The sequence below is a fragment of the Notamacropus eugenii genome, chromosome 5 (genome assembly GCF_028372415.1).
Source record: "Notamacropus eugenii isolate mMacEug1 chromosome 5, mMacEug1.pri_v2, whole genome shotgun sequence".
Taxonomy (NCBI): domain Eukaryota; kingdom Metazoa; phylum Chordata; class Mammalia; order Diprotodontia; family Macropodidae; genus Notamacropus; species Notamacropus eugenii.
In genome coordinates this window covers 83,228,090-83,254,089 of record NC_092876.1, presented here as the reverse complement: position 1 = coordinate 83,254,089, position 26,000 = coordinate 83,228,090, and the positions used below count along the sequence as shown (strand labels likewise).

Genomic DNA, 26,000 nt, shown 5'->3' with positions numbered 1-26,000 from the left:
AAGAACTTTTATAGTGGAAGGAAGGATGGGGGGTGGCAGGAAACATTTATCTTACTGTCATCAGAATTGGCTCAAAGAGGGAATAACATACATACTCAATTGGATATAAAAATTTATCTTATCCTACAGAAATGTAGAAGGGGATGAGCATAAGAGGGTGGGGCTGATGGAAGGCAGGGGAGGATTGGAAGAGGAGGTAGTCAGAAGCAAAACAATTTTGATGAGGGACAGGGTGAAAGGACAAAGAGAAAGATAAATAGGAAAAAATAGGATAGAGAAAAATACAAAGTTATCATAACTGTGAAAAAATTTTTATAGCAAGTTTCTTTGATAACGTCCTCATTTCTCAAATATATAGAGAACTGAGTCAAAATTATAAGAATATAAGTCATTCCCCAATTGATAAATGTCAAAGGATACAGACAGGCAGTTTTCAGAAGAAGAAAGCAAAGCTATCTATAGTTATATGAAAAAATCTAAATCACTATTGATTAGAGAAATACAAATTAAAACCATGTTGGAGGGGATGTGGAAAAATTGAAAAAAGCTAAAGCATCATTGATGGAGTTGAGGAAATGATCCAACCATTCTGGGGAACAATTTGGAACTATGTACAAAACCGTACATATCCTTTTCCCAGCAATACCACTACTAGTCACTATATTAGTCTGTATACCAAAGAGATTTTTTTTTTTAAGAGAACCATATACACATAACAAAAGTATTTTATAGTAGCTCTTTTTGTAATGGCAAAGAATCGGAAATTGAGGGAACACCCATCAAATGGGGAATGGCTGAACAAGTTATGGTGTGTGATTGTGATGGACTGCTATTGTGCTGTAAGAAATGATTTGAGGAAGCTTTCAGAAAAACCTGTAAAGACTTGTATGAACTGATGCAAAGAACCAGGAGAACAGTGTACATAATAACAATATTGTACCATGATCAACTGTGTAAGACTTAGCTAATCTAATCAAGACAATGATCCAAGACAATTCCAAAAGACACATGATGAAAAATGCTATCGACCTCCAGAGAAGGAACTGATAGAATCTGAATGCAGATCGAAACATATTTTTTCTTACTTTCTTTTTATTTTGGTCTGTTTTCTTTCACAGCATAACTAATATGGAAATATGTTTTGCATGATGGCACATATATAACCTATATTATATTGCTTGCCTTCTCAATGAAGGAGGAGGGGAAGGAGGAAGGGAGAGAATTTGAAACTCAAAATTTTAAAAGGCAAATGTCAAAAATTGTTTTCTCGTGTAATGGGAAAAAATTAAATATTAAAAAATAAGAAGTAACAACTATGAAGAATTCAGAGAACTTTGGGAAGATTTGCTGTGAATTGATACAGAGTGAAATGAGCAGAATTAGGGAATTAATTTACATGATGACCACAATATAGTGTGATTTACCATGACTTCAGAAGATTGATAAGGAAGCATGCCTCATGCCTCTTCATGAGAGGTGACAGAATAGAGGTACAGAGGTACATGGTTTTTTGGACCTGCCCAGTATATTAAGGGGAGGATCTGTACTGGGGGTGGAGGTGGAGGATGAGTAAGAAATGAAAGAACTGTAAGAAAAAAAAGTTGGTTCAATAAAATAAAAGAAAAATTCAGAGGGGAAAATGAAAAGAAGATCTGAAGGAGACAAAAACATCCACTATGCAGAGAAGTATAAAAAAATGTGAGAAGAAAGAAAGTGGAGGCAATGGGCATAGAAAGTGTCCTGCCCCTCTTCCCCCCAAGTTGGGCTCTGAACTCAAGGAAACATAGAGGGCAATAGCTTGAGGGGATAGTAGGGCCAAGGGAAGGTTTTTAAGGCTGAAGAAGACCTGGAGTATGTTTACAGGCAGAAGGGAAGAAGGCAATAGATAGGGAGAGGCTGAAGATTAGAGATAAAAAGGATGATTATGAAGGCAATTATAGATACAACCAGGGTTGGAGGTACAATTAGAAGAGCTAGTGTTGGTGAGAGGGAAGTCCACCTCTTTGTCAGAGACTGGAATAAAGGAGGAAGGATGATGTCAAGTTATTTTGTGATGGAGGGTAAAAGGAGAAGAGTGAGTGAATGGTGAAAGCCCTCTATTTTCTCAGTAACATTGGAGGTGAGATATTTTGATGACATTGTAGATGAAGGGGTATGTGGGAGGCTTGAGGAGAGAAGGTTTGGAATAGCTGCTAAGGGAAGTTCAATGGAGTCAGTTTTAACAGTAAAAGGATTACCTTGCTATAGACCAGGTGTGGGGAATCTGCGGGCCTTGAGGCCACATGACCCTGTAGGTCCTCAAGTGCAGCCCATGGATGGAATCCAAACTTCACAGAACATGTGCATTTGAGGACCTAGTGGACCATGTGTGGCCTCGAGGCCACAGGTTCCCCACTCCTGCTATAGACTTAAAAAAAGATCTCCCCACACCTAAAATTATCCAAACATGGGATCAGATGCTTTGGGACATACTGTGTTCTCTGTCACTTGGGGTCTTCAAAATAAATCTAGATGGCCATTTGTTGGGATGCTGTAGAAGGAATTCTCAAGCTGAAATAGATGGTTTCAGAGGTTCCTTCTGTGGCTTTAGAGGTCCCTTCCACTTCTCAGATTCCACAATTCTGAGTCATTGAAAGAAACACAGAGGTAGATTAAAGCCAAAAGAAGAGAGTTTCAGGATGGAGGAAGCCAGTCGTTAGTGTCAAATACACTGTAGAGGTCAAGAAAATTTGGATGGAAGAAAGAGCACTGATGACCTTTGGAAAAGCAGTTTTGGCAGAGTTGTGGTAGGAACCAGATTATAAAGGACTAAGGATGGAAAAATGGGAGGCACTAGGAGTAAATCACTTATTTTTAGAAGTATAGCAGTGAAAGGAAAAAATAAAGATATAGGATCACAGATGTAGAACTGGAAGGGATCTTTAGCAACCATCACATCATATTTCTCTTTGAACTCTCCCTGTCTCCTATCTTCCCTACTATAAAGGGCAACAGCATCCTCCCCATCCTCCAGCTTGCAACCTAGGAGTAAACCTGGCTTCCTTATTATCTTTCTTTCTCAGCCTCACCTTGGCAACATCTCTCCTCTGACATTGCCACACTCTAGTCCTCTGGTGAGTCTGCCTGCTTCAAGTCTCTCCCTATTCTAGTGCACCCTCCATTCAGACACCAAAGTGATTTTCCTAAAGCACAGGTTTGACTATGTCATGCTTCCACTCCCCACCACCCCCAATTCCCCACTCAGTAACCTTCAGTGGTTCCCTATTGCCTCTAAGATCAAATACAAAATGTTCTGTTTGATATTCATAGCCTCCCCCTACCTGTCTAATCTTCTTATACAGTACTTCCCAAAATGTACTCTTTAACCCAGTGTCACTGGCCTTCTGGCAGTTCCACAAACGAGATCCTCCATCTCTCAAGCCCAGGCAATTTCTCTGGCTGTCTCCCAAGTCCCAAATGCTCTCCCTTCTCCACTCTGATTACTGACTTCCCAGGATTCCTTTAAGTCCCTATTAAAATCCCACCTTCTGTGGCAGATAGTAGTTAAGTAACTTGTCTATGATCATGAAGTTAGTAAGCGAGTTAGGCTGGATTTGAACTCAAGTCTTCCTGACAACAGGTCCGATGCTCTACCTACTGTGCCATCTAGTTGCCTCCAACTCACATTGCACAGCCTTACTTAATGGGCTGTGTTAATTATATTATGATATAATATATGAGTGGTGTCTGACGATCACACTAGTATCAATGTTTCCCATTTCCACAGCCCTTTAAAGCTTACAAAGTACTTTCTTTCTGATAACTTTGTAAGATGAAAAGTATAATATCATTAAGTGGACGTTCAGGGAGGCTGACTGCTGTTTCCATGATCATACAGGTAGTAAATATCAGAGCCAGAGTCTGAAGCATGTCTCTTGACTTGATCCAGCCAAATTTCTAGTGCATATCACCATCCTCTCATGCCTAACATAGTGCCTTGCACTTTGTAGTGCAGTGGGAGGCGAGGCCCTTTTTGAAGGAGAATTGGGAGGGGAAGTGCCTGGGGGGCTGTGATGACAGTGGAGCCTCAGTTGAGCTGCAGGGTCTGATGAAGCCCCAAAGATGTGCCACAGCTCAAGATCTCCTTGGTAGGTAGGCTGGAGTATCTGCTATTTCCTTGAGGAAAGACGCAAAAATCTGGCAAGTGTGGTATCCATAGAGTCAGACTTCAAGATTTTTATAAGTTACCTAAAACAGCATCTCTAAACAGAACTAGTATTCCTCAGATTGAAATGCCCCAACTTGTTTTCCTGAAGTGATAGTTTTATGTGACTAGATTGGTACAATTTTGAAAATATTTTAATTTAAAGGTAGTTTTGAGATTTCTGGTTTTCTGCAATAATATACCTAATTGGAGGTCAAATAAGGATAAAAAACGAATTAAGTGGGAGAAGAGGGGAAGATTATTTAGTTTAGGTTATCAGTTCAGTCTGGAGAAATAAAACAAAAACAAGGACAGGCAGAAGAAATGGGCAGAGAGCGGAGAGATTCTGCTCACCTTATCCATGCTGGCCTGGTTGAGTCTCATGATGGAGGCGTGAGCCAGGCGATCATAGACTGTTCTCAGGGCCTTCTTGGAATAGAGCTCTTGGGGCTTGAATAGCTCCTCTAAAAATTTTTTATTGAACATGGTTGAGATGATGTCATTCATAACTGTAAAGAAAAAACAGAATCTAGCTGAGTAGTGTACAGGAGGAAACTCTTCAGAAGCATCCAAGAAGGACGCACCTTGGAGTACACAGGTCTAGGCTGGGCTGTACTTTTTATGAAATACTACCAGGAGAGGAGTGGTACAATAGAAAACACAGCTCAAAAACAGAGGAAGGAAAGCCTTGCAGTGGATAGAGCACTGGCCCTGGAGTCAAGAGGACCTGAGTTCAAATGTGACCTCAGATACTTACTAGCTGTGTGATCCTGGGCAAGTCACTTAACCCTGCTTGCCTCACTTGCCTCATCTATAAAATGAACTGGAGAAGGCAATGGCAAACCACTTGAGTATCTTTGCCAAGAAAACCCTAAATGGCATCATGAAAAGGACATGACTGAATAATAACAACACTATGAGGGAGGTTTTCTTTTTCTTCTTTTAAAAAATCTCTACTAAGAGATCTTATTTCCTTTAACAACAAACATTTATTAAGAGGCTCCAATGTGCAAGGCACTATGTTAGGCATGACAAGAGGATATAAAGATAAAAATTGCAGTCTGGGTTCTCAAGTTGCTGCAGCCTTTTGCGGGGAGGAGGAGGAATATGTTTTCATAGAAAAGAACATTACAATGCAGGGTGTGAAGGGCAAAGAAAAAATCCAGGAAAAATGCTCCAAGGGAATTTTAGGAGATAGAAAACAGCCCCGGTAGCCAAGCTGAGTTTTACCACATTTTGGCTGAATCGCGAGGAGGATGAGGATTAGGAAAGGCATCAAAGTGGCCCAAGCACTGTGGACAGCCTGGTCAGTCATGGAGGTGGGAGACAGGCTGTATTCAAAGGATAGTCTAGTGTGGCTGGAAGGGAGTGAAGCAAATGATATGAAATCGAGCCAGAAGGGAGGTGGAAGCCAGATTGTTAAACACCACAATATGGAGTTTACAGTTTATCCTTTGGGCCACAGTGAGCTACTGAAGGCATGGCAGTTAGCACTTGGGAGTCGGGATGCTAACTGTAGCAGCTGTGTGAAGGATGGCTTGGAGGGGAGAGACTGGAGGCAAGGAGATCAGGAAAAGGCTATCCTAATAGCCCAGAGAAGAGTACACAAGGGCCTGAATCAGAGCAGTAGATGTGAGAGGAGAGGAGGGATGGGCATGAAAGATGTGATAAAAACAGAACTAAGAATTTCGGCAACTGATTGGATATGGGAAGAGGGAAGATTCATCAGAGGTGACTTTCAACCTAGGTCACATGGCATTTAGGAAACCAGGGAGTTTGAAAGGTGAATTATTACTCTGAAATGTGAGAAAGCTGATGTAGCTATTCTCCTCTTCCCAAGAGTGGCTGCTAAATTGTAGAGCTAATTCAGAGTTTTCAGAGCTCAGAACTGGGTAGAAAATATTTATAATTATGAATGTCTAAGTCCCTCCCTATCGGTAAGCAATAATAAAGCTACAAAATATCTTAAAACATTTTGTAATTGGTCAATTCTGTTCACATCTTGGATGGAAGGGCCATGTAAAATATGAGTTTTAATTTTTATTTTTCTACAATCCACAAAATAATGCTGCAGCAATCCTCACTACTTCATACCTCCTGAATTTCGAATTCTACTCTAGCAACCATATTATTTACTTGAAAATAACCAACACACCAACATAATATATCAAACTAACATAATATATTAATTCCTCATTTCTAACAAATTAGATTTAGATTGTAAGAACAGTAAGGGTCCTGAGAGATAATTTGGTGCAATCCCTTCATTTTATAGATAAGGAAAATGAGACAGAAAGACTTGCCTCAAATCACATAATAAGATAATTGTTGGCCATAACCTTAATTATTTTCCCACTGAATATTTATTTGTTTCAAAAAAGCTTTTTCACTTTGTCTTGTCAAATTCATTTCCTTCAAGCTCACAGCATTTTCTTATTTTAAAACACATAACCTTAATTAACTATTCTTAAAAATGAAAAGTAAAAACCCAAGTAGTTGCTTTGAGGCTAATAATTCAAATTTATCTAACAATTTAAGGTCTAAAAAACACTTCCCTCTGTGAGGTATATAGTGCAAATGTGATTTTCTCCATTTTACAAATGTGGCAACTCAAGCTCAGAGAGGTTAAGTGACTTACCCATCATTACACAAATGAGACCCCACCAGGAAGCTTAAAAAAGAATAGAGCTCTTTCCTCAGAGATAACAGTTGATTAAGGCAGAGAGGAATGTAGAAAGAATCCATCCTACAAAGTAGCACAGTCAACCCTGGGACTCTGGCAAAACTTAGAAATAGCTATCAGTTAGTTCTGGGATACTTTCATTTCTCTGAGGCCTTTGAGAACCCTGCAGGAATCCAGGAAAAAAGAGATTAGGACCAGAGGAAGCAGCTCTAAAGGAGAGCTAGGTTCCCCAGGTAATGAGCTAGCCATGCTGGCAAAGGAAAAAAGAAAGTCAAACCCTTCCTTCTGAAATGTGAATAAGTCTGTGCTGGTTATAATAGCTCCTATAAAGAGGGCAGTCCAAGAACACTGTCGGAAAAGAGGCAGGAGCACAAATAGAGTCGACTCCCTAAGGATGGGATACAAGGAAAAGGAAATGTCAGAGGACAGACTTTTTGCTATTTTAGGGTCGAATCTGGTGATATTCCCATTGCTACTGCCCTGGCTTAGTCTTTCACTGAACGCTCCTACCTGTGTTACAATAATCTTACAATTTGTCTCCCCATTCTAAATTATGTTACAGCTCTGACAAAATAGTTTTCGTTATGCACACGTCTGATCTCTTTGGTGACTAAGGCAGTAAAGTCCAGATTCCCTACCATAACATACAAACTCTTCTGGAATCTACTCCCTTTTTACCTTTCCAGCTCTGTCTCACACCATTAATTCATCATGCTCCAATCAAACTAAGCTACTTGTCCTTCCCTAAACAACTTGGTGCTTTCACCCATGCCATTCATTCCCTCTGCCTAGAATGCTCTCATCTTTGTCTTTGTTGAAATCCTTATCTGTTCTTTAAGCTTGGTTTACCTGTTATCTCTTCCATAAAACCTCCCTTAGTCTCTCAATGAGAACTGATATTTCCTTTCTCAGAACCCTCATAATATTGCTCCTCTCTCATGCACTCACTGAGTTCTTTTTTGCACAATAATTATTAAAATGAAGGTATCATGAAGAGGGGAAGCATATCTTCTGTCATTCTATCTTCCCCTTGTCTATAACACCGTCCAAAGCACAGGCTTAGTAAATAGCTGTTTCATTAAAGAATATCTCATTTTTTGGGCCACAAGAATGACCATGTTTTTAAGTAGTCCATTTCATGCCAAAGACCATATGCCACCATCTCATACATCTATTTGTGCCAAATAACAGTCTTTTACACTCAAACAGGAGGTCATGTGATCAAAACACATTACTGGTGTCTATAAAACCATGAGGTAGGGGAGCCCCAGATGCTGCATTCTACCAGTCAGTCTATAAGTCATACTAAAGAATGCTGGGGATACAAAGATGGGTAAAAGCAAAGATCATGCCCACAGGTATCCTACATTCTAATAGTGGAGATAACACGTGAACAGCCATGTACATAAAAGATCTATACAGTGGGAATGAACAAAGCATTTATTAAGCACTTACTATGTGCAAAGCACTATGCTAAGAGCTGAGGATATGAATAGAAAGCTAAGACAGCTCACATGCCAAGGAAGGGGACAACACAAATAGAACATTTCAGCTGCAAGTGAAAAGGAGAAGTCCTGCTGACCTTCGTGTACACTGGCAAAGGAGACGGGAATACTATTTCTTTAGTTTCATTTCTACTGATCAAATCCTATTGGTTTCTGATGCTGAGCCACTGGATGGTGCCAAGGACTTTGGTGACAAGAACACTTCTTTCTGAGTCTTCAGCCTCTGCAGGAGCTGTTGCCACGCTGCATCTGCTCAGGGGTAGACTTCCAGGATGATGGCTGAGGGCATGGGCCAGAAGCCCTTCCCTTCCCAGGAAAGATGCAACAGAAATATCTCTAATATCTCTGTTCCTCAGCATCATCCTGAGCCATTAACCTTACTCTGGTTACACTCTCCACTCTTCTCAGTCCTGATCCCTTGGTGTACCAGTCCAACTCCACACTATCCTTGAATCCTCATTTTGATTCCCTTGCTCCAATGTCCATGGTCAATTAAACCAGAACAAACCTCAGCCATGGATTATTCTCACCATTAACCTTCTTTGTTCCTAATCACATGAATGTGAATACAATGGATGAAATTATGAAACAGTGCAAACTGGGTCCACTCTTAATTTATGCCAGTTAATCTCAACTAACCTCTCACTACAGCAAGGCAAACCTACTAATCCTCCCTGATGCCCTGTCCCATTCTTGACAGCAGCAGCTCCCAACCTTTTCTCTCCTTTAGCCTCCCATGCTACCCCTCCCCCTAGTTTGATGCTGAGAATATTGCCTCATACTTTACTGAAACAACTGAAGCCATTTGCCAAGAGCTCCCTTCTCTCTATTACTCATCTCACATCCCTTGGACATGTTTTCCTACTATGTCCTTCATTCAAGTCTCTGATGATGAGGTGGTCCTTCCACTTGTCAAGGTCAACCCTCCTACACAAATTCTTGATCCTACTTGCTCCAGCAGATTGTCTCCCCTGTCATCTGTAGTCTTTAATATATTCCTGTCCACTGGCACCTTCTCTGATGCCTACAAACATGCCCAAGGCTTCATCATCTTTACAAAACCCTTACTAGATTCTACCATTCCCACCAGTTGTCGTCATATATCTCCCCTTCTCATCTAAACTTGGAAAAGCCATCTATAATTGATGTTTCTACTTCTTTTCTCATTCTCTGCAATATGGCTTTAGACCTTGTTATTCAACTGCAACTGCTCTCTCCAAAGTTACCAACGATTTCCTAATTGCCAGATCTATTGGTTTCTACTTGATCTTCATACTTCTATAGCATTTGACACTGTTGACCATCTTTTCCCCCTGTACACTTACTCCTCATTAGGTTTCTTTTGCTCTTCTCCTACTTGTCTGACCACTCCTTGGTCTCTTTTGCTGGATCTTTGTCCATGTCATGTCCACTAACTGTGGGTGTCTTCCAAGGCTCTGTCCTGAGCTCTCTCCTCTTTTTCTCTACACTATCTTATTTATTGGATCCCATGGGTTCAATGGTCACCTTTATGCACTTGGTTCTCATACCTATTTATCTAGCCCAGACCTCTCACCTAGGCTCTATTCCCACATTATTACTGTGGGACATTTCAAATTGAGTGTCCCACAGACAGAAATCTCAAATTCAACATGCCCAAAATAGAACTTGTTATCTTTCTCTACAAACCCTCAGCTGAGTGCCCTACCATGCTGGCAGTCACCCAGGTCCATCAATTTTAATGTCATCCTTTATTCTTCTCTCTCATTCATCCTATATCCACTCAGTTGCCAAATCTTATACTTCCTTTCTCTACAATATCTCTATCATATGTCCCTTTCTTTCCACTCAGTCACCACCCTCCTTCAGACCCTCATCATTGCTCGCCTGGAGTAGTATCATGGCCTTCTAATTGGTCTTACACTCCAATTCTTATTCCACTAAGTTTCCTTTCTTTCCAATCTTCTTACATTATTTCAGTCCTTTCCATGTACTCTGTGATCTGGCAACACTGGCCTATTTGCTTTTTCTTTCACACAACACTGTTTCCTGTTCTAAACCTTTGCATCGACTGTTCCCCATGCCTGGAATGCTCTCCTTGCCAACCTCCAACTTCTAGAATACTTGACTCTTTCAAAGACTCAACTCAAGGCCTTCCCTAAGAGGCCTTTCTCCATCTCTCTAGCTGTTGATGCTGTCATCCCCTCTTAGCTTACCTTCTATCTAGTCTGTATTGATCTTTTAAGTTCTGATTTTTGTAATCTCTCCTATTGGAATGTAAGCTTCTTGAAGGGGCAGCTAGGTGGTGCAGTGGATAGAGCACCAGTGCAGGAGTCAGGAGGACCTGAGTTCAAATCTCATCTCAGACACTTGATACTGTGTGACCTGGGGCAAGTCACTTAACCCCAATTGCCTCATCCTGGGTCATCTCTAGTCATCCTGATGAATATCTGGTCACTGGATTCAGATGGCTCTGGAGGACAAGTGAGGCTGGTGACCTCCCTCACTCAAAAAACCAAGTCAAGTGCAAGTCATGTCATTATTTCTCTTGATGGCATGGTCTTCTTCAGCAACAAAGGATGAACACACACACACACACACACACACACACACAAGCTTCTTGAGGACAGGGACTGTTCTTGCTTTTTTGCTATATCCTCAGGAAAATCCAGGAAGACAGGCAGCACAGTGCCTGGTATACAGTAAGCACTTAATAAATGCTTGCTGAATGTCAAGAAGGTAATGTTTCCTCTAAAATAAATTATAACTCCTCTAAGACTTAGCAGACAGACTTTAAGAACTGCTGAGGACAAAAAGTGTATCACTGTATAGCTAATTTGTCACCCCAGAATCCCAGAGTCATAGGTTTTGAGAGTTGGAAGACACCTCAGAAATCATCTAGTCTAACCCTGACACAAAGGAGTCTCAGAGTCCTTGCCTCCTGAGGCCTGAAGAATTTCTCCGAGGAGCTGTCCCCCAGTGCTGAGTGTTGGTTGTGACATCGAGTCTCTTCCATTTCTACAAGTGCTTCTGTTTCTGAGTCTGGTCCCTCCTCTTTATGACAACCCTTCAAATATTGAAATACTGCTATTGTGTCCTCCCCTGATTCCCTTTCTCCAGGCTAAATATGCCAAGTTCCTTTGATTGATCCTTATATATCATGATCTCATGGTCCATCTGGTTGCCCTCCTCTGTTTCCTCTTTAGCTTATCAATATCTTTCTTAAAGCATGGTGCCCAGAACCAACTATGGTACTACAAATGAAATCTCATAAGAACAGAGTACTGTGGCAATATTACTTTCCTGAATTAGGAAGCTGTGCTCCTCCTGATGCAGCTTGAAACTGCACCTCACACTGTGTACCCATGTTGTGCTGGGGGACCTTTAAAACCTCCAGAGCCTATTCATACCAACTGCTGCCCATCCATATCATCCCCATCTTATAGCAATGGGGTTGATTTTTTGGTACCCAAGCATAAAGACTTTACATTTATTGCTATTGAATTTCATCTTTAAATTCAGCCTAGTACTCTACCCTGCAAAGATCCTTTTCGATCTTCTCTGCCATCCGGTATGTTAGCTATCCTCCTAGCTTTGTGTCACCTGAAAATTTAATGATCATGCTCTCTGTGCCTTTATCCAAGTTGCAGATAAAAATGTTAAAGAGCACAGGGGCAAGGAATAAATCCTGAAGTATTCCCCTGGATACCTCATGCTATGGAACCATTAACAACTACTCTTTGAGTGGGCTACCTGGATAACATTACCTAGATCAGGGGTGGGAAACCTGCAGCCTTGAGGACACATGTGACCCTCTAGGTCCTCAAGTGTGGCTCTTTGACTGAATCCAAACTTCATAGAGCAAATCTACTGAGTAAAAGGATTTGTTCTGTAAAACTTGGACTCAATCAAAAAGCCATACCCAAGGACCTAGAGGCCACATGTGTCCTGGAGGCCTCAGGTTCCCTACCCCTAAGTCCCAGATAATATAATATAATCCATTGATCCATATTTCTCCAATATATACACAAGAATAGTATGATATGTTTTATCAAAAGTTTTGCTAAAGTCTAAGTAAACTAGATCCACAACATTAACCCACAAGTTTAACAATCCTGTCAAAAAAAATGAGGCTAGTTTGGGATGATTTGCTCTTGATGAAGTCTTAGTAGTCCTTTGGAATTACTGCTTCTTCTTCGAGATATTCACTAACCATTTCTAACAATCCTTTCTAGAATTTTTCCAGGAACGGAAGTTAAGATCACTGAACTAGAGCAGACTGTACTCTTCTTTAAAAAAAAATTGGGACATTGTACTTGTCCAATCTTGCATCCTTTCATTTTCCATAATCTTTCATATATCACTGATAGTGGCTACGCAATCATACCTACCAATTCTTTCAGGAACTGATAGAAGACTCTGTATCAGCTAGGCTGATCTCTGGACAACAGGCATACTAGACATACATCACCAGACCCATACTCAAAACTTTCCAGAACTTATAATCTGCTGGCATAACCTTTGAGAACATATGGTCACCTCCATACCACAATGAAGTATCAAAGTAGACTTTAGCAAAGGAGATATGTATATAAAAGGTTATTTGAATCTATATTATAAGCCTCAAAATCACTTAACCAACAGAATTCTAAGTGTGGCCTAAATAATACTTAGGTGGAACACAGAAAAGTATAGAGAGATAGATGTATTTGAAAGGGACCCAAGAAGATATCTAATATAAGCTTCACCTGAAGGATAAAAACCTTTAATGATGAGAAACTAATTACCACATGAAGGAGTCCACTCCATTATCAGACAGCTTTGTTTATTAAGAACTGCTTGTAATGTGCGCTAAGTACTTCTGTTTGCTGTTGTTGTTTTGGGTTGGCATGGCAGAACAACCATCTCAACAGAAGCCATAAAGCTTTGCCAGTAATGCAAGTTGGATTATTGAGAGTGCCAAGAAGCCAAGGACGTACAATGACAAGAAGAACCAAGGTGGGTAATTACATTGAATTAGATAATTGGATGGCTGCTTGGGGCTTGCTTCTGACTATATTAAGATGTGGTAGGCATATGCTAACTAATAATTAAAGACAGCTGTGAGGATAGCCTTGTCCTACCTTGAGGAAAGCCTAGGAGCCTGCTCTAAATAAATTTTCTTTTTAGGAATCTTCAATTGGGTCAAGAGACTTAGCCATGGTGACAAGGATGAGTAAACTGTTCACCAAAAAGAAGACAAAGCGTCTAGCTTCAGACAAACGTGGAAGACAAGGAAAAATGTGCTATGAACTGCAGAAATTGTGCTATGCTCACCTCTCTCACAGGACAAAGAAAAACCTCTACTCTACAAAGTGTAAGTTAGTCTACATGCTAGAAGAGAAGGCAAAAAGAATGGAGGGGTATATCTCTACTCTCCAGATTACCAGGATGAATAAATACTTCCTTGACAACTGGAAGAAAAGCTTCCAGGAAGAAATAAACAAGAAAAAAGATGTAAAATGACATACAAGGAGTATGAATCTGTCAGGGAGTTAGAAGATGGAGGAGCATGACACAGAAAAGGAAGGTCTGCTGAATATTTAGAGCTAAGTAATAGATAAGAGCTTCTTTTTCACTGAGAGGGGAAGTTGGGTCATTTTTGGAAGAAACTACTTCTTGTGTGCCAGGGATGATGGTGTGGATCCACAGGTCCCATCAGATAAGAGGTCATTCAATAATGACTACAGGAGAAAAGATGAGCAGTGATTTGTTGACTTGAGAGCAACACTGAAAGTGTGTTCTCCTCACAAAGCATGTAGCAGAGGCATGACAGGATGCCTTCTGGGTCTTGTCAAAACTGAAGATTTCCTCCCGGTGATTCGTATGGAGACAAATGATACTATAAAAGCGAATTGTGAGAAGGCAACATTAAGGATTATAAGGTCTTGGTCAAGAAACTGAAGACTCAAGGGTCTTGAGGAAAGTTTTAACCACGATTGTTGATTGAAGGCACTGTATAGTGTTGATTGAAGGTAGTAAAAAAAAAAAAGATAAGAGTTGGGAAGTATTCTGTCAGGATATTGTCTGAGAATAGGAGCTGGAATTTGGTACCATGGCTTAAAATATAGGATTGATGGTTAGGGACATAGTACACGTAACAAGGACTAGTAAAAATATGTTTACATGGAGCCTTGCAATTCTAATGAAGAGAGCTTTAAACTGAAAGGGGAGAGAGAGTAGGAAAAAACGGGTCATATATATGTGACAAGCCAGATACCAGAGATTAAAGGAAAAAAGAATAGCAGAAGAGCTGCTATAAAACAATAAAACATGGGGCCTATATAGAATGTCTATATAGATGTCTATATAGAAATGAACAGAAATATGGGTAATAAACAATGAACTAGAGATTCAAACACAAGAAAGCAAATCTGACCTCAGATAGATCAATAAAAATTGGTGAGATGAACTCCTGAACAGAATTTGGCTATGGAAGTATATTTCATTTAGAAATTATAGAAGAGATAAAATGGTAGTTGTGCTGTGTTGTTTATTAAGAAGATATACTCATGAGAGGAAATCTGAGAATGCATTTGGGTAAGGCTCAAAGGAAAAAGAGTGATATGGTTATAAGACACTACCACAGATCTGAATGGAAAGGAATTTGATGAGTTTGGGAACCAGATAACAACCCTGCATGAAGGCTTGGCCTTGTAGTGATTTGGGGCTTCAGCAATATGAACAGCTGCTGGACTTCTCATCTGTTTAGGACCAAGCAACTAAGGAATTATTAGCTTGGATTAATGACAATATCATTCTTCAAAAGGCATTAGATACAGTAAGGGGTCCTGCTATTCTGAATGCGATTTTGATAAGCAAAGTGTTCATTGAAGTAATAATGATATGAATCGTAGGTGTAAGGGACCATCCAGTGAAAAAGTTTGTGACAGATAAAAGTCACTCGAGATTTTGGGAAATATTTCAAATGCCTCAGAAACGATAGGTAGTATTCAAAATATTCTATAGGTAAATTGATCCAAGGAGAGAAAGCTCTCTAGAATGACAGCTAGTGGATCCCACCAGAACTGATTAGGATAAAGAGGAAAAGGAAGAAATTGTCAAAAGAGAATGATGTGCTTGTTGAGGGTACTGATGAACCAACCCAAATTTTTAAAAAGAAATGTTCAGAAGATGGTAGAAGCAAGGCAGATGATGACTGAGGATGAATACAAAAGAACAATCTGATGGCCCAGTAAAAGTGTCAGCTACATTTGGGACAAAAAGTAGATCAAAGAAGGGGAGGTAGACTGCTGAAGGTAGATGGTCTAAAGATAACAGATGATGGCGAGAAGGTTGAAAATCTCAGAGATTATTTTGCTCTTCTGTTCCTTCCAAAAAGACTGACATTCACAAATGGAAGGACAGAACAAAAATAGCTAGGGAGTTGAAAATGAAGAAAGTGAAAAGTTAGTAAATTATCACCCAGCTGTCCTCAGTGAGTTCCAGGCATTAGACCCAGAGAAACTGCATCCTAGGATACAAAAAAATCCCCTGAACAACCACAAAACAACCCTCTCCTCCTTGCCAAAACCCCAGATCTCAAATTCTAGCAAATATGACTGCTGGGTCATTATCAAGCTATTCTGGAATAGTAGAATTGGAATATGGGGAATATATTGGAATATAGTAGAATAAGGAATAGTAGAACGGGGAATTAGTAAAGAGGTTACAAGACTGGAGAAGTACAAATGTTCCGATTTTTACAAAAGAGTGAAATCTATAAACTGCAGGCTAGTGAGCTTGAATCCAGTTCCTAGTAAAGTTCTGGAATACATTATTAAAATGTATTGAGCCTTTAGAAAGGGAAATAATGATCAATAAAATTCCAGAAAAGCTTCGTTCAGAAATTGTCATATTTGACTAACCTAATTTCCATTAGAGAGGGGGAAGGAGGGTGGGGGGAAATACAGCCGAGAGCACCAGAGGAAGAGGGAAAAATTCAGAGGAATGCTATAGACATTATATAGTACCATATACTAAGATTTAAGCAAGGTTCTAGACAGACAGCAGTGTGTCGTGGTAGAAAGTACACTGTATTTGGAGTCAGAGAACTTGAGTTAAAATTCCAGTTCTGCTCTTTACTACAATCTGGATGTCTCTGGGCAAGGCTCTTAACCTCCCTGTGCCTCACTTTGTTATCTATAAAATAAAAGGTTGGACGAGATGGCCTCAAAGGGCCTAAATCCTATGACGAGAAGTTTCTCATGCTATTTTTGTAGCTCAAGTGGGATAGGTAATAGTATAGTTAGGTAGGCTCAGAACTGATTGAGTGACTAGACCCAAAAAGAAATGGGTCAGATGTCAAGTGTGAGAGAGGGCTCTTTTCTGCTTTCCATACACATTTGATTTTGATGGCTTTCTCAGTTCTCATGAGTTCAATGATCATTTCTATGTAGATGACTCCCAGATCTCTATATCCAGCTCTGGTCTCTTGAGCATTAGTCCTATATTGCCAACTGGACATCCCATCAGTATCTCAAACTCAACATGTCCAAAACAGAGTTCATTACCTCTTCCCCCTCCAAATATACATCCCCAAACCCATTCCTCTTTCTATCTTTTATTATTTTTGTCAAGGGTACCACCATCTTTCCCATTATCTAGCTTCACAATACTGGAATCATTCCTAACTCTTGACTCTCCCTTAGCCCCATATCCAATCTGTTGCCGCGTCTTGCTGATTCTACCCCTACAACACCTTTTGAATATCTCCCTTTCTCTGCACTCACATAGCCACCACTCTAGTTTGGGCCCTCATCACCTCTCACCTGGACAATTGTAACAGCCCCTAATTGGTGTCTCTGACTTAAATCTCTCTCCCCTCCAATCCCTTCTTCACACAGCTGCCAAAGTGTTGCTTCTAAAGCACAGATGTGACTATCTCACTTTCCTTCTCGATAAACTCTAGTGTCTCCCAGATACTTCTAAGATCAAATACAAACTCTCTCTTTGGCACTTAAATCCTTTTAACCTTTGCTCCAACCTGCCTTTTCAGGCTTATTAAACATTACTTCTTTTCACATATTCTACAGTCCTTTCAAACTGTCTTTTTGACTGTTCTTCAAAATGATAATACATCTTCAGCCTCCATGCCTTTGCCCAGAATGGAAGGAACTCCTTCCTTGCCCTCATCTACCTAAATCCCTAATTTTGTTCAAAGCTCAACTTGAGTGTTGACTCCTCTTATGAAGAGTCTGATCCCCTTAGGCCAGAATGATTTCCTCTAGATACTTGTTAGCATACGTCAGAGCATTGGGAATATTGGATTAAACTCAAAACATCATCCACAGCAAACACCTAAGACACATCAGAGTAGCAAATGACCTAATATCCTTATATCATCAAAATGCTGAGACAAATCTGCTGTTATGTTTTGAAAAGCAGATTTTCTAAATGTTCCACCACCATAGAGATACCAGGCCTACAGGACTTGGGTCAAATTAAGATGCAGGTTAGTTGAAGGTTGATGAATTAGGAATAAAATCATACGGCATGCATGAATTTCGTGCATTCTGCATCCATGCAGCCACATGCTTGCATTTCTGTAGCTTGCTCAATAGACACTGAGATTTGATTAGGAAAGCAGCTCAGGCAATGAACGTTACTCCTTGTTGAAACTATGCCTTAGTTGGTTACATGATACCAGAGTAAGCTTGTTTCTAAGGACTGCAAACACTCCTATCAAAACAAAGGTATGGCTACTATCCTCCTAGGCTCCGCAGTACTTTAGGACAGAGTCCCACTGAGTATAGGGGTGGGCAGAGGGAGGTACAAAGATCTCTCTGCAAAGCATTCTTGGGGTCTCATTTGTACTACTGAATCTATTTCTTTTGAGATTCTGATAGAAAATAAAACGTTTTGGTGCCAGGCTCAAGGCTTTTCACTCTGTTAGTGACTACTGCTACATTTGCAGGACTATGTACTTGTGGATGGAGATCTAAGGCATGCAGCTAAGAGATACCATACCTCTTTTCCTGTCCACCTCTGTCCATTCATCTACATGAAGCATATAAAGAAAAACACACCAGTTCATGAGGCAAGGACACTTTTTTTCAGATGAAGTTTTTAAAAGACAACAACTCTTTAACTAGCCAACCAATAGAATGCCATTCTAAAAAATATTAGCATTTCACATCTGCCAAGAAAGTTTTGCCTGTCATTTGCACCTTTCTTTTAAAAGAAGAGAGAAAGCGTTATTGATGTCTCCTAGGCAGAGCCAAGCCTACAGAATGCTTCAGCACTACAGGGTAGTAGTGGGAGGAGGAAAGGAAAGGTCCAGCACATTCAGCTACCAGAAGATTCAGCTGTGGGGGTAGTGGTGGTGGTGGGTGGTATGTGTGGTTCTTTTTTTAATAGCTTGAAAAGACGTCTCTTCTAGTGCTATCCAGGCATGCAACATTGAAAATAACTCTCCACTATGAAGAATATGCCATAGAAGGTGTGTGTGTGCGTGTGTGTATGTGTGTGTGTGTGTGAACAGAACAAGAGGCAGACAGTAGGATGGATAGACTCATCCCAAGCATCCTGATTTCTTCTATAGTTAAGGTTTCCCTTCCCTTTCAAGTTGGGCAACTTGCAAAATAAATAAAACAAGAGAGTAATATCTGTATTTCCCACATTTCCCATTTGCAAAGCAAGGCAAGTTAAGTAACAGATGGATTTCTGAATAGAATATTCCCAAGGATAGCTGGTCATGCGGATACTCACAGGGATCACTCACTCAAAGGAAGATCAAATCAGGCAAAATTCATTGGTTTGAAAAGTCCTTGACTATCCTACTTGTTTGAAGTAGTTTTTTTTTTTAAATTTCTTTCCCTTTTTTTACTGAAGTCCATGTGACATTGATTATTAACCAAAATGGGTGAGAAAAGATTTCTATCTCTAATCTAGTTTGCTCAGAGATTTAAATGAATTTACACATTAACATATCTATTGAGAAACTGGTAGTTATTGGAGGCGTTTAGAGCCAGAAGGAGTTTCTGAAGTTATGACAAAAGGGTATTTGTAATTTTCTGACTTACATGGAATGCAAAGGGCTAATTCTAGCCACCAGTGTTGCAAGACAATAGTTCATAACTACAGTCTCCAGTATTTTAGTTTATTTAGTAGCAACGTGATTACATCCTAGAGAATCAACAACAGTAAAATTCACCACCTTTCAAGCTAGCTGTGCTGTTCTGGGGGTAAAAGATTTATGAAGCAGCACCATGAGTCTGGCTTCTCTGAAGCCAATAGTGATGTCTTGGGCATTCTATCAAAGTTTCTTTCTTTCTTTTATGTTTGCTTAGGAGGCAGGTTTGAATGGTGGGCTTCTGGGAACTCAAAAAAATATTGAAAAGCTGTGGAATTTCCACTTTGTCCCTGTTATACTACGTGCTTGGGAATAAAGTTATGCTGCAAAGAGCTTATCCTGGCTGAAGGACATTCAGTCTGTTTGCCTAATGCTGAGATAGTTGGTGAGTGAGCAGGTGAGCCCACTGGCAATAAAGCCCAAGGCCAGCAGATGTCTCTGTGGTGCTGTTTTTATGGCCAGGGTTTTCCTCAGGCTCCAGAGTGCCCATGTGCCCAAAGAGACAGGAATGTAATTATAGTTCTATTAATTCTCCAGCTGACTTTTTTGTCTAGTTGATGGGATCACAGAATTAAAACTGGGAGGGACCATAAAGGTCACCTAGTCACCCCCTCATTTTACAGATGAGGGACCCTCATGAGGCCCAGAGAAGTCAAATCACCCAGGCATTGAGTAAAACATCTGAAACGAACTCCTATCCAATAATCTTCTCATTGCACTACACTGTCTTAGGCTTCACCACATCTTCCACAACAGGAATCCCCTAGTAGTATGCTCAGTATACACACACAGTAAATATAGAAGGCACTCAATAAATCTTGCTTGGTTGATTGATCTTAGCAGGCCTTGTATTCCTTGGACAGAGGGAGGATGTACCGCATACTTTTCCTAGGTCCTTTCTGCTTCTATTCCTTTGTGAGTTTGAACTCACAGTTCCATTTTAAGGAGTATTTTTTGGACGGAGTCCAGAGGTGATTTGGAATCATAAACTTAAAAACAGAACCTAGCCTAGATAGTGCCAACGAGTTGATCAGCTCCCTGCTGTCTGCATTCTTAGTCACAGCAAAGTTATTTCACCTCTCTATAAGGTCAGTTTCCCTGCTCTGTAAAATGGGGAACACAAAAATGTGGCAGAAACTTATTTTTATGAGTGTTTTTAAGAAGAGAGGAGTAAAGGAACACAACATTGTTACTCTTGCTTTAAATTTTCACAACAGTCAATGGGCAACTCTCAGAAGATGATCCATTGAGGCTGAACTTGCTTTCTGTTGAATTCTAAAACAAAGATCATATTAAGGGGGAAGCCTAGAGAATCTTCACTGATGATGGTGGACCAGGGATAGCTTCCATAAGATACCTCAAGACTGTCTGATAAGGATATTGTTGCCAGAAAAAAAAATCCCCCTATATATGTACATGCATGTATATATCATATATATACACACATATATGTATATATGTAAAATTTTTGTTGGACAGTACAGGCATGCGGGGTATGTAGAAAAGGGTGAAGAAAAGGTTTGTTGGGGTGGGGTGGTAGGCAAGGGGAAGCAAGTAAAAGACAGGTGGGACTCCTATAGGATTATAGATCCAGAAGAGACTTCAGAGGGCCAACCCTTTCATTTTATAGATGAGGAAACTGAAGCCCAATTAGCTTGCCTTAGGTCCTACACAAGTAGGAAGCCAGAGGCAGGATTTGAACCCAGATACTGACTCATGAGCTAGTATGCCTTGCACTGTACCATGTGCTCTTTACTATTATTGCTTTGGGATCAGATTTGTTGTCTTGGAAATGGACAGTCACCTTTCCAATCTCAGGAATCCATGCCTCGAATCAGCATAATTCCCATACTTCTCAGAGAGGCTAAGGAATTCTCCATTAAGACCTAAGACCTCCCTAAATTGTCCTATTTGGCCATAGGATGCTGCACAGCATTTCAACTTTCCACAATAACTACTATGATCAAAGATAACTTGTGGGACCAGTTCCACTCTTGTGGGAAAAGGATGGGGAAGAAAGCATCTTAGCATTTTCAGCTGGAAAGGGAGGTTGCTGGGAAGGTGCCTAGGCTGCAAAAAGCTGTGTTATGGGAGTATTAGGAGGTCTCATGTTAGAGAATAAAGACCATTAAGGAAATGAGGACTGTGGGCAAAGGAAGGGAATACACTGGGGTCTTGATTAGGGAAGAAAAGGGAACTATGGGCCCCTATTGAGAATAGGAATTGCTGGAAGGCAATGTCAAAGTAGCAAATGAGATGACAGGTAAAGTCCTCTGCACAACTTAAATCACTGTTACACATTACAGTTATTATTATTATATGGTTTATGGTATCTACTACTACTACTACTACTACTACCTTTTATTGTTCTTCTAGTTTGGAGGATGAGAATCAAGCCACACTAGGGACAGAGGGACCATGTATGTAAGATCAGGAATTTGAGGGAAGAAAGTGATCCAGTTTTAAAGGGTTGGGTGATTGAGGAGTAGTGTTCCAGTTTGAAAGGAAGGTGCTGAGGGAATAAAGTCTGAGGTGAGGTGGTCAGGAGAACAGGGTTTTCAGTTTTGATGGGAATGTATTGGGTCTCCCTGTTCTAAGGATAAGATAATGGGGAGCAGAGTTTGAAGGGAGACGGTGTATGGTAGGGAGCGGAGTCCTCAAGTTTTGAGTAGTGGTATCTGAGGTGGAGAATTTGAATGGAAGGACTGAGGTGATGGGGAGAAGGGTCTTCAGAAGGTATATATTGCTGGAGCAAAGTCCCCCAGTCTTTAGGGATGGGATCAGGAGAGAAGAGTGTGAGGAAAGGAAATTGGAGGATTGGGGTCTGAGAAAAGGGTCCAAGAACAACCTCTTTCACTCTCGGGAATGTATAGGACCTGCCAAAGGTTTTTTTTTTTTTTTTTGGGAGAGTTTCAAGGTATAGAGTTTAAAGAGGGGGTCTGGAAGCAAAGTCTCTCACTTTTTTGAGGAAATGGTCACAGGAAGTAGCTTTCCTGGCTTGGGGGAAAGGGGTCTAGAGGAGCAGCATTCATTCATTTTGAGGGTCTCAGGGACCAGGGTCCTTTGTTTTTGAGGAATTATTAAGAAACAACAAACAGCTGAGGATGGTTTGTGGTGAAGGATCTGCTTTAGAGGGGGTTTTGGGGAGGATCATCTGAAGACTCCCTGCTTTGGGGAAGGGTCTAGGGAGATCAGTCCCCTGCTTTTAAAAAGGATCTTAGGAGGAATATTCTCTTGATTTTGGGTGTCCTAGGGTGATAGTTTAAATGCTTTGGGGGGTCTCGGGAAGCAGAATCTCCTGTTTTGTTTTTGTGGCAGGGGAGGTTCATGGCAGCAGTGTTTCCAGTTCCTAAGGGGGAGGCCTCAGAACAGTCTCCTGTTTTTTGGGGCCCCTGGGGGGTCACAGGGAGCAGTCTCCTGTTTTGGGGGATCTCAGAGACAGTATCCTGTTTTAGGGAGTGTCAGGGGGCAATTTCCTGTCTCAGTGATATCAGGGAGCAGTCTTCTGTCTCTGGGGGCTCTGGGAGGAGTCTCCTATTTTGGGGGGTCTCAGGGGGCAGTCTCCTATCTCAGGGGTCTCAGGGGGAAGTCTCCTGTCTCGGGGGTCTCAGGGGAGAGTCTCTTGTCTCGGGGGTCTTGGGGAAGAGTCTCCTATCTCAGGGGTCTCAGTGGGCAGTCTCCTATATCGGGGGTCTCGGGGGCAGTCTCCTGTCTCGGGGATCTCAGGGGGCAGTCTCCTGTCTCGGGGATCTCAGGGGGCAGTCTCCTGTCTCGGGGGTCTCAGGGGGCAGTCTCCTGTCTCGGGGGTCTCAGGGGGCAGTCTCCTATCTCGGGGGTCTCAGCAGGCAGTCTCTTGTCTCAGGGGATCTCAGGGGCAGTCTCCTGTGTCTCGGGGGTCTTGGGGGAGAGTCTCCTGTCTCGGGGGTCTCGGGGGCAGTCTCCTGTCTCGGGAGTCTCAGGGGGCAGTCTCCTGTCTAAGGGGTCTCGGGGGCAGTCTCCTGTCTCGGGAGTCTCAGGTGGCAGTCTCCTGTCTCGGGGGTCTTGGGGGAGAGTCTCCTGTCTCGGGGGTCTCGGGGGCAGTCTCCTGTCTCGGGAGTCTCAGGGGGCAGTCTCCTGTCTAAGGGGTCTCGGGGGCAGTCTCCTGTCTCGGGAGTCTCAGGGGGCAGTCTCCTGTCTCGGGGGTCTCAGGGGGCAGTCTCCTGTCTCGGGGGTCTCAGGGGGCAGTCTCCTATCTCGGGGGTCTCAGCAGGCAGTCTCTTGTCTCAGGGGATCTCAGGGGCAGTCTCCTGTGTCTCGGATCTCAGGGGGCAGTCTCCTGTCTCGGGGGTCTCGGGGGAGAGTCTCCTGTCTCGGGAGTCTCAGGTGGCAGTCTCCTGTCTCGGGGGTCTTGGGGGAGAGTCTCCTGTCTCGGGGGTCTCGGGGGCAGTCTCCTGTCTCGGGAGTCTCAGGGGGCAGTCTCCTGTCTAAGGGGTCTCGGGGGCAGTCTCCTGTCTCGGGAGTCTCAGGGGGCAGTCTCCTGTCTAAAGGGTCTCGGGGGCAGTCTCCTGTCTCGCGGATCTCAGGGGGCAGTCTCCTGTCTCGGGGGTTTCAGGGGGCAGTCTCCTGTCTCGGGGGTGTCGGGGGCAGTCTCCTGTCTCGGGGGTCTCAGGGGGCTGTCTCCTGTCTCGGGGGTCTTGGGGGAGAGTCTCCTGTCTCGGGGGTCTCGGGGGCAGTCTCCTGTTTCGGGAGTCTCAGGGGGCAGTCTCCTGTCTAAGGGGTCTCGGGGGCAGTCTCCTGTCTCGGGAGTCTCAGGGGGCAGTCTCCTGTCTCGGGAGTCTCAGGGGGCAGTCTCCTGTCTAAGGGGTCTCGGGGGCAGTCTCCTGTCTCGGGAGTCTCAGGGGGCAGTCTCCTGTCTCGGGAGTCTCAGGGGGCAGTCTCCTGTCTAAGGGGTCTCGGGGGCAGTCTCCTGTCTCGCGGATCTCAGGGGGCAGTCTCCTGTCTCGGGGGTTTCAGGGGGCAGTCTCCTGTCTCGGGGGTGTCGGGGGCAGTCTCCTGTCTCGGGGGCCTCAGGGGGCTGTCTCCTGTCTCGGGGGTCTCAGTGGGCAGTCTCCTGTCTCGGGCTCCGTAGCACGTCCCCAGCCCCGCTCGGGTCCCCCGCCCCGCGGCCCTCTCACCTTTGCGGGCCTTGTCGGCCGGGATGTTCTGCGCCCGCAGGCGCTGGTCCAGGATGTACAGCATCTCCCCGCCCAGGTTCAGGAAGAGCAGGGGCAGCGTCCGCACCGACATGGCGCCGCGGGCCGTGGCCGTGGCGGGGCCGGGGCGGGGGCGGGGGCGGGGGCCGGGGCTGGCCGCGGGAAGCCGGGGCACCAGGCACCGGCAGAGCAGCGAGTGCCGCGGGCGGACCCTGCACGGGCGTCCCAGAGACTCGGTTGCCAAGGCAGCGCCAGGGCCGGGGAGAAGCGACCAATCAGAGCGCCGCTTGTTGGGAGGTGGGCGTCTTAAAGGGGCCAGGGCGGAGGACGCGAGACGTCGGGCCGGGGGCGAGCCGGGCGCCTCTGGGTCGGGGGGCGGGGCTGCGGAAGCCCCTCCGGCCGCTCGGGTGGAAGGGCGAGGCTGGGGCTTTGGGCTTCCCTTCATTTCAAGGGGCAGAGCTGGAAAAAGCGGAGAACCTGGGTTCGAATTCCGTCTCGCTTAGTGGCCGTGACCCCGGGCTAGTCCGGTTACTCCTCCTTTATCTGTGTGGCCTTGCGCCTATCTCTTTGATCTCTCGGGGCCTCGGTTTCCCCATCTGTAAAAGGAGGGGTTTGGCCGACGTGATCTCTGAAGTTCTCCAGTCCTAAACCTATGATTCCGAAATAAATTCTACAAGCATTTGTTTAGCACCTACTGTATGCAAACCCCCACCCCACTCTTCCCCCCGCCTCCCCGAAATGGACATTCTTCTGGGAGGTGGACCAAGCCCAGAGAGACCGGAGAGACGCTGGAGAGCAGGACCTAAGGGCACGGAAGGGCTGACAGATAAGGAAACTGAGGCCCAGGTCTGCTAGGTGAGGGAGCCAGACCTCTCCCTGACAAGCATTGCAACCACATCTCCAACTCGTTTTCACAGAATTGTTAAGAGTCGGGAGACCTGGGTTCAAATCCTGCTTTGGACAGTTACTAGGTTAGATGTGTGACCACTAGGCATTTAGAGGCAGTGTGGCCTAGCGGATAGAGTGCTAGCCTCAGTCTGGCTGGAACCCTGCCTCATCCACTTAATGGGGAGTCTTTTATTTTGGTTCATTCACCTCCTCCGAGGCAGTGTCCTAATCTGCAAAAATGCAGGGGTGGGGGTGAGACTTGGCTCCCAGGTCCCTTCCAGCCTTAGCCCTTGTTTTGTCCTCCTGACTCTGTGACCCCATTTGGGGTTTTCTTGGCAGAGATACTGGAAGGGCTTGCCATTTCCTTCTCCATCTCATTTTACAGCTGAGGAAACTGAGGCAAACAGTGACTTGCCCAGGGCACATAGCTCTTAAGTGTCTGAATTCAGGGAGATGAGGCTCTGAGCTCTATCCGCCG

General features: G+C 43.2%; 1 protein-coding gene across 1 annotated transcript in view; it reads right to left on the bottom strand.

The window, feature by feature from the left end:
* The window catches only part of OSCP1 (organic solute carrier partner 1), a 47,518-nt gene extending 22,705 nt beyond the window's left edge, over positions 1–24,813 (bottom strand). The window contains exons 1-2 of the mRNA XM_072610040.1: positions 24,617–24,813; positions 4,538–4,692 (exon numbers count right to left, since the gene is read on the bottom strand). Coding sequence (XP_072466141.1) covers positions 4,538–4,692; positions 24,617–24,728 — 267 coding nt within the window. The 5' untranslated portion in view covers positions 24,729–24,813. The remainder of the gene's footprint in view (positions 1–4,537; positions 4,693–24,616) is intronic.
* Positions 24,814–26,000: the final 1,187 nt, after the last annotated feature.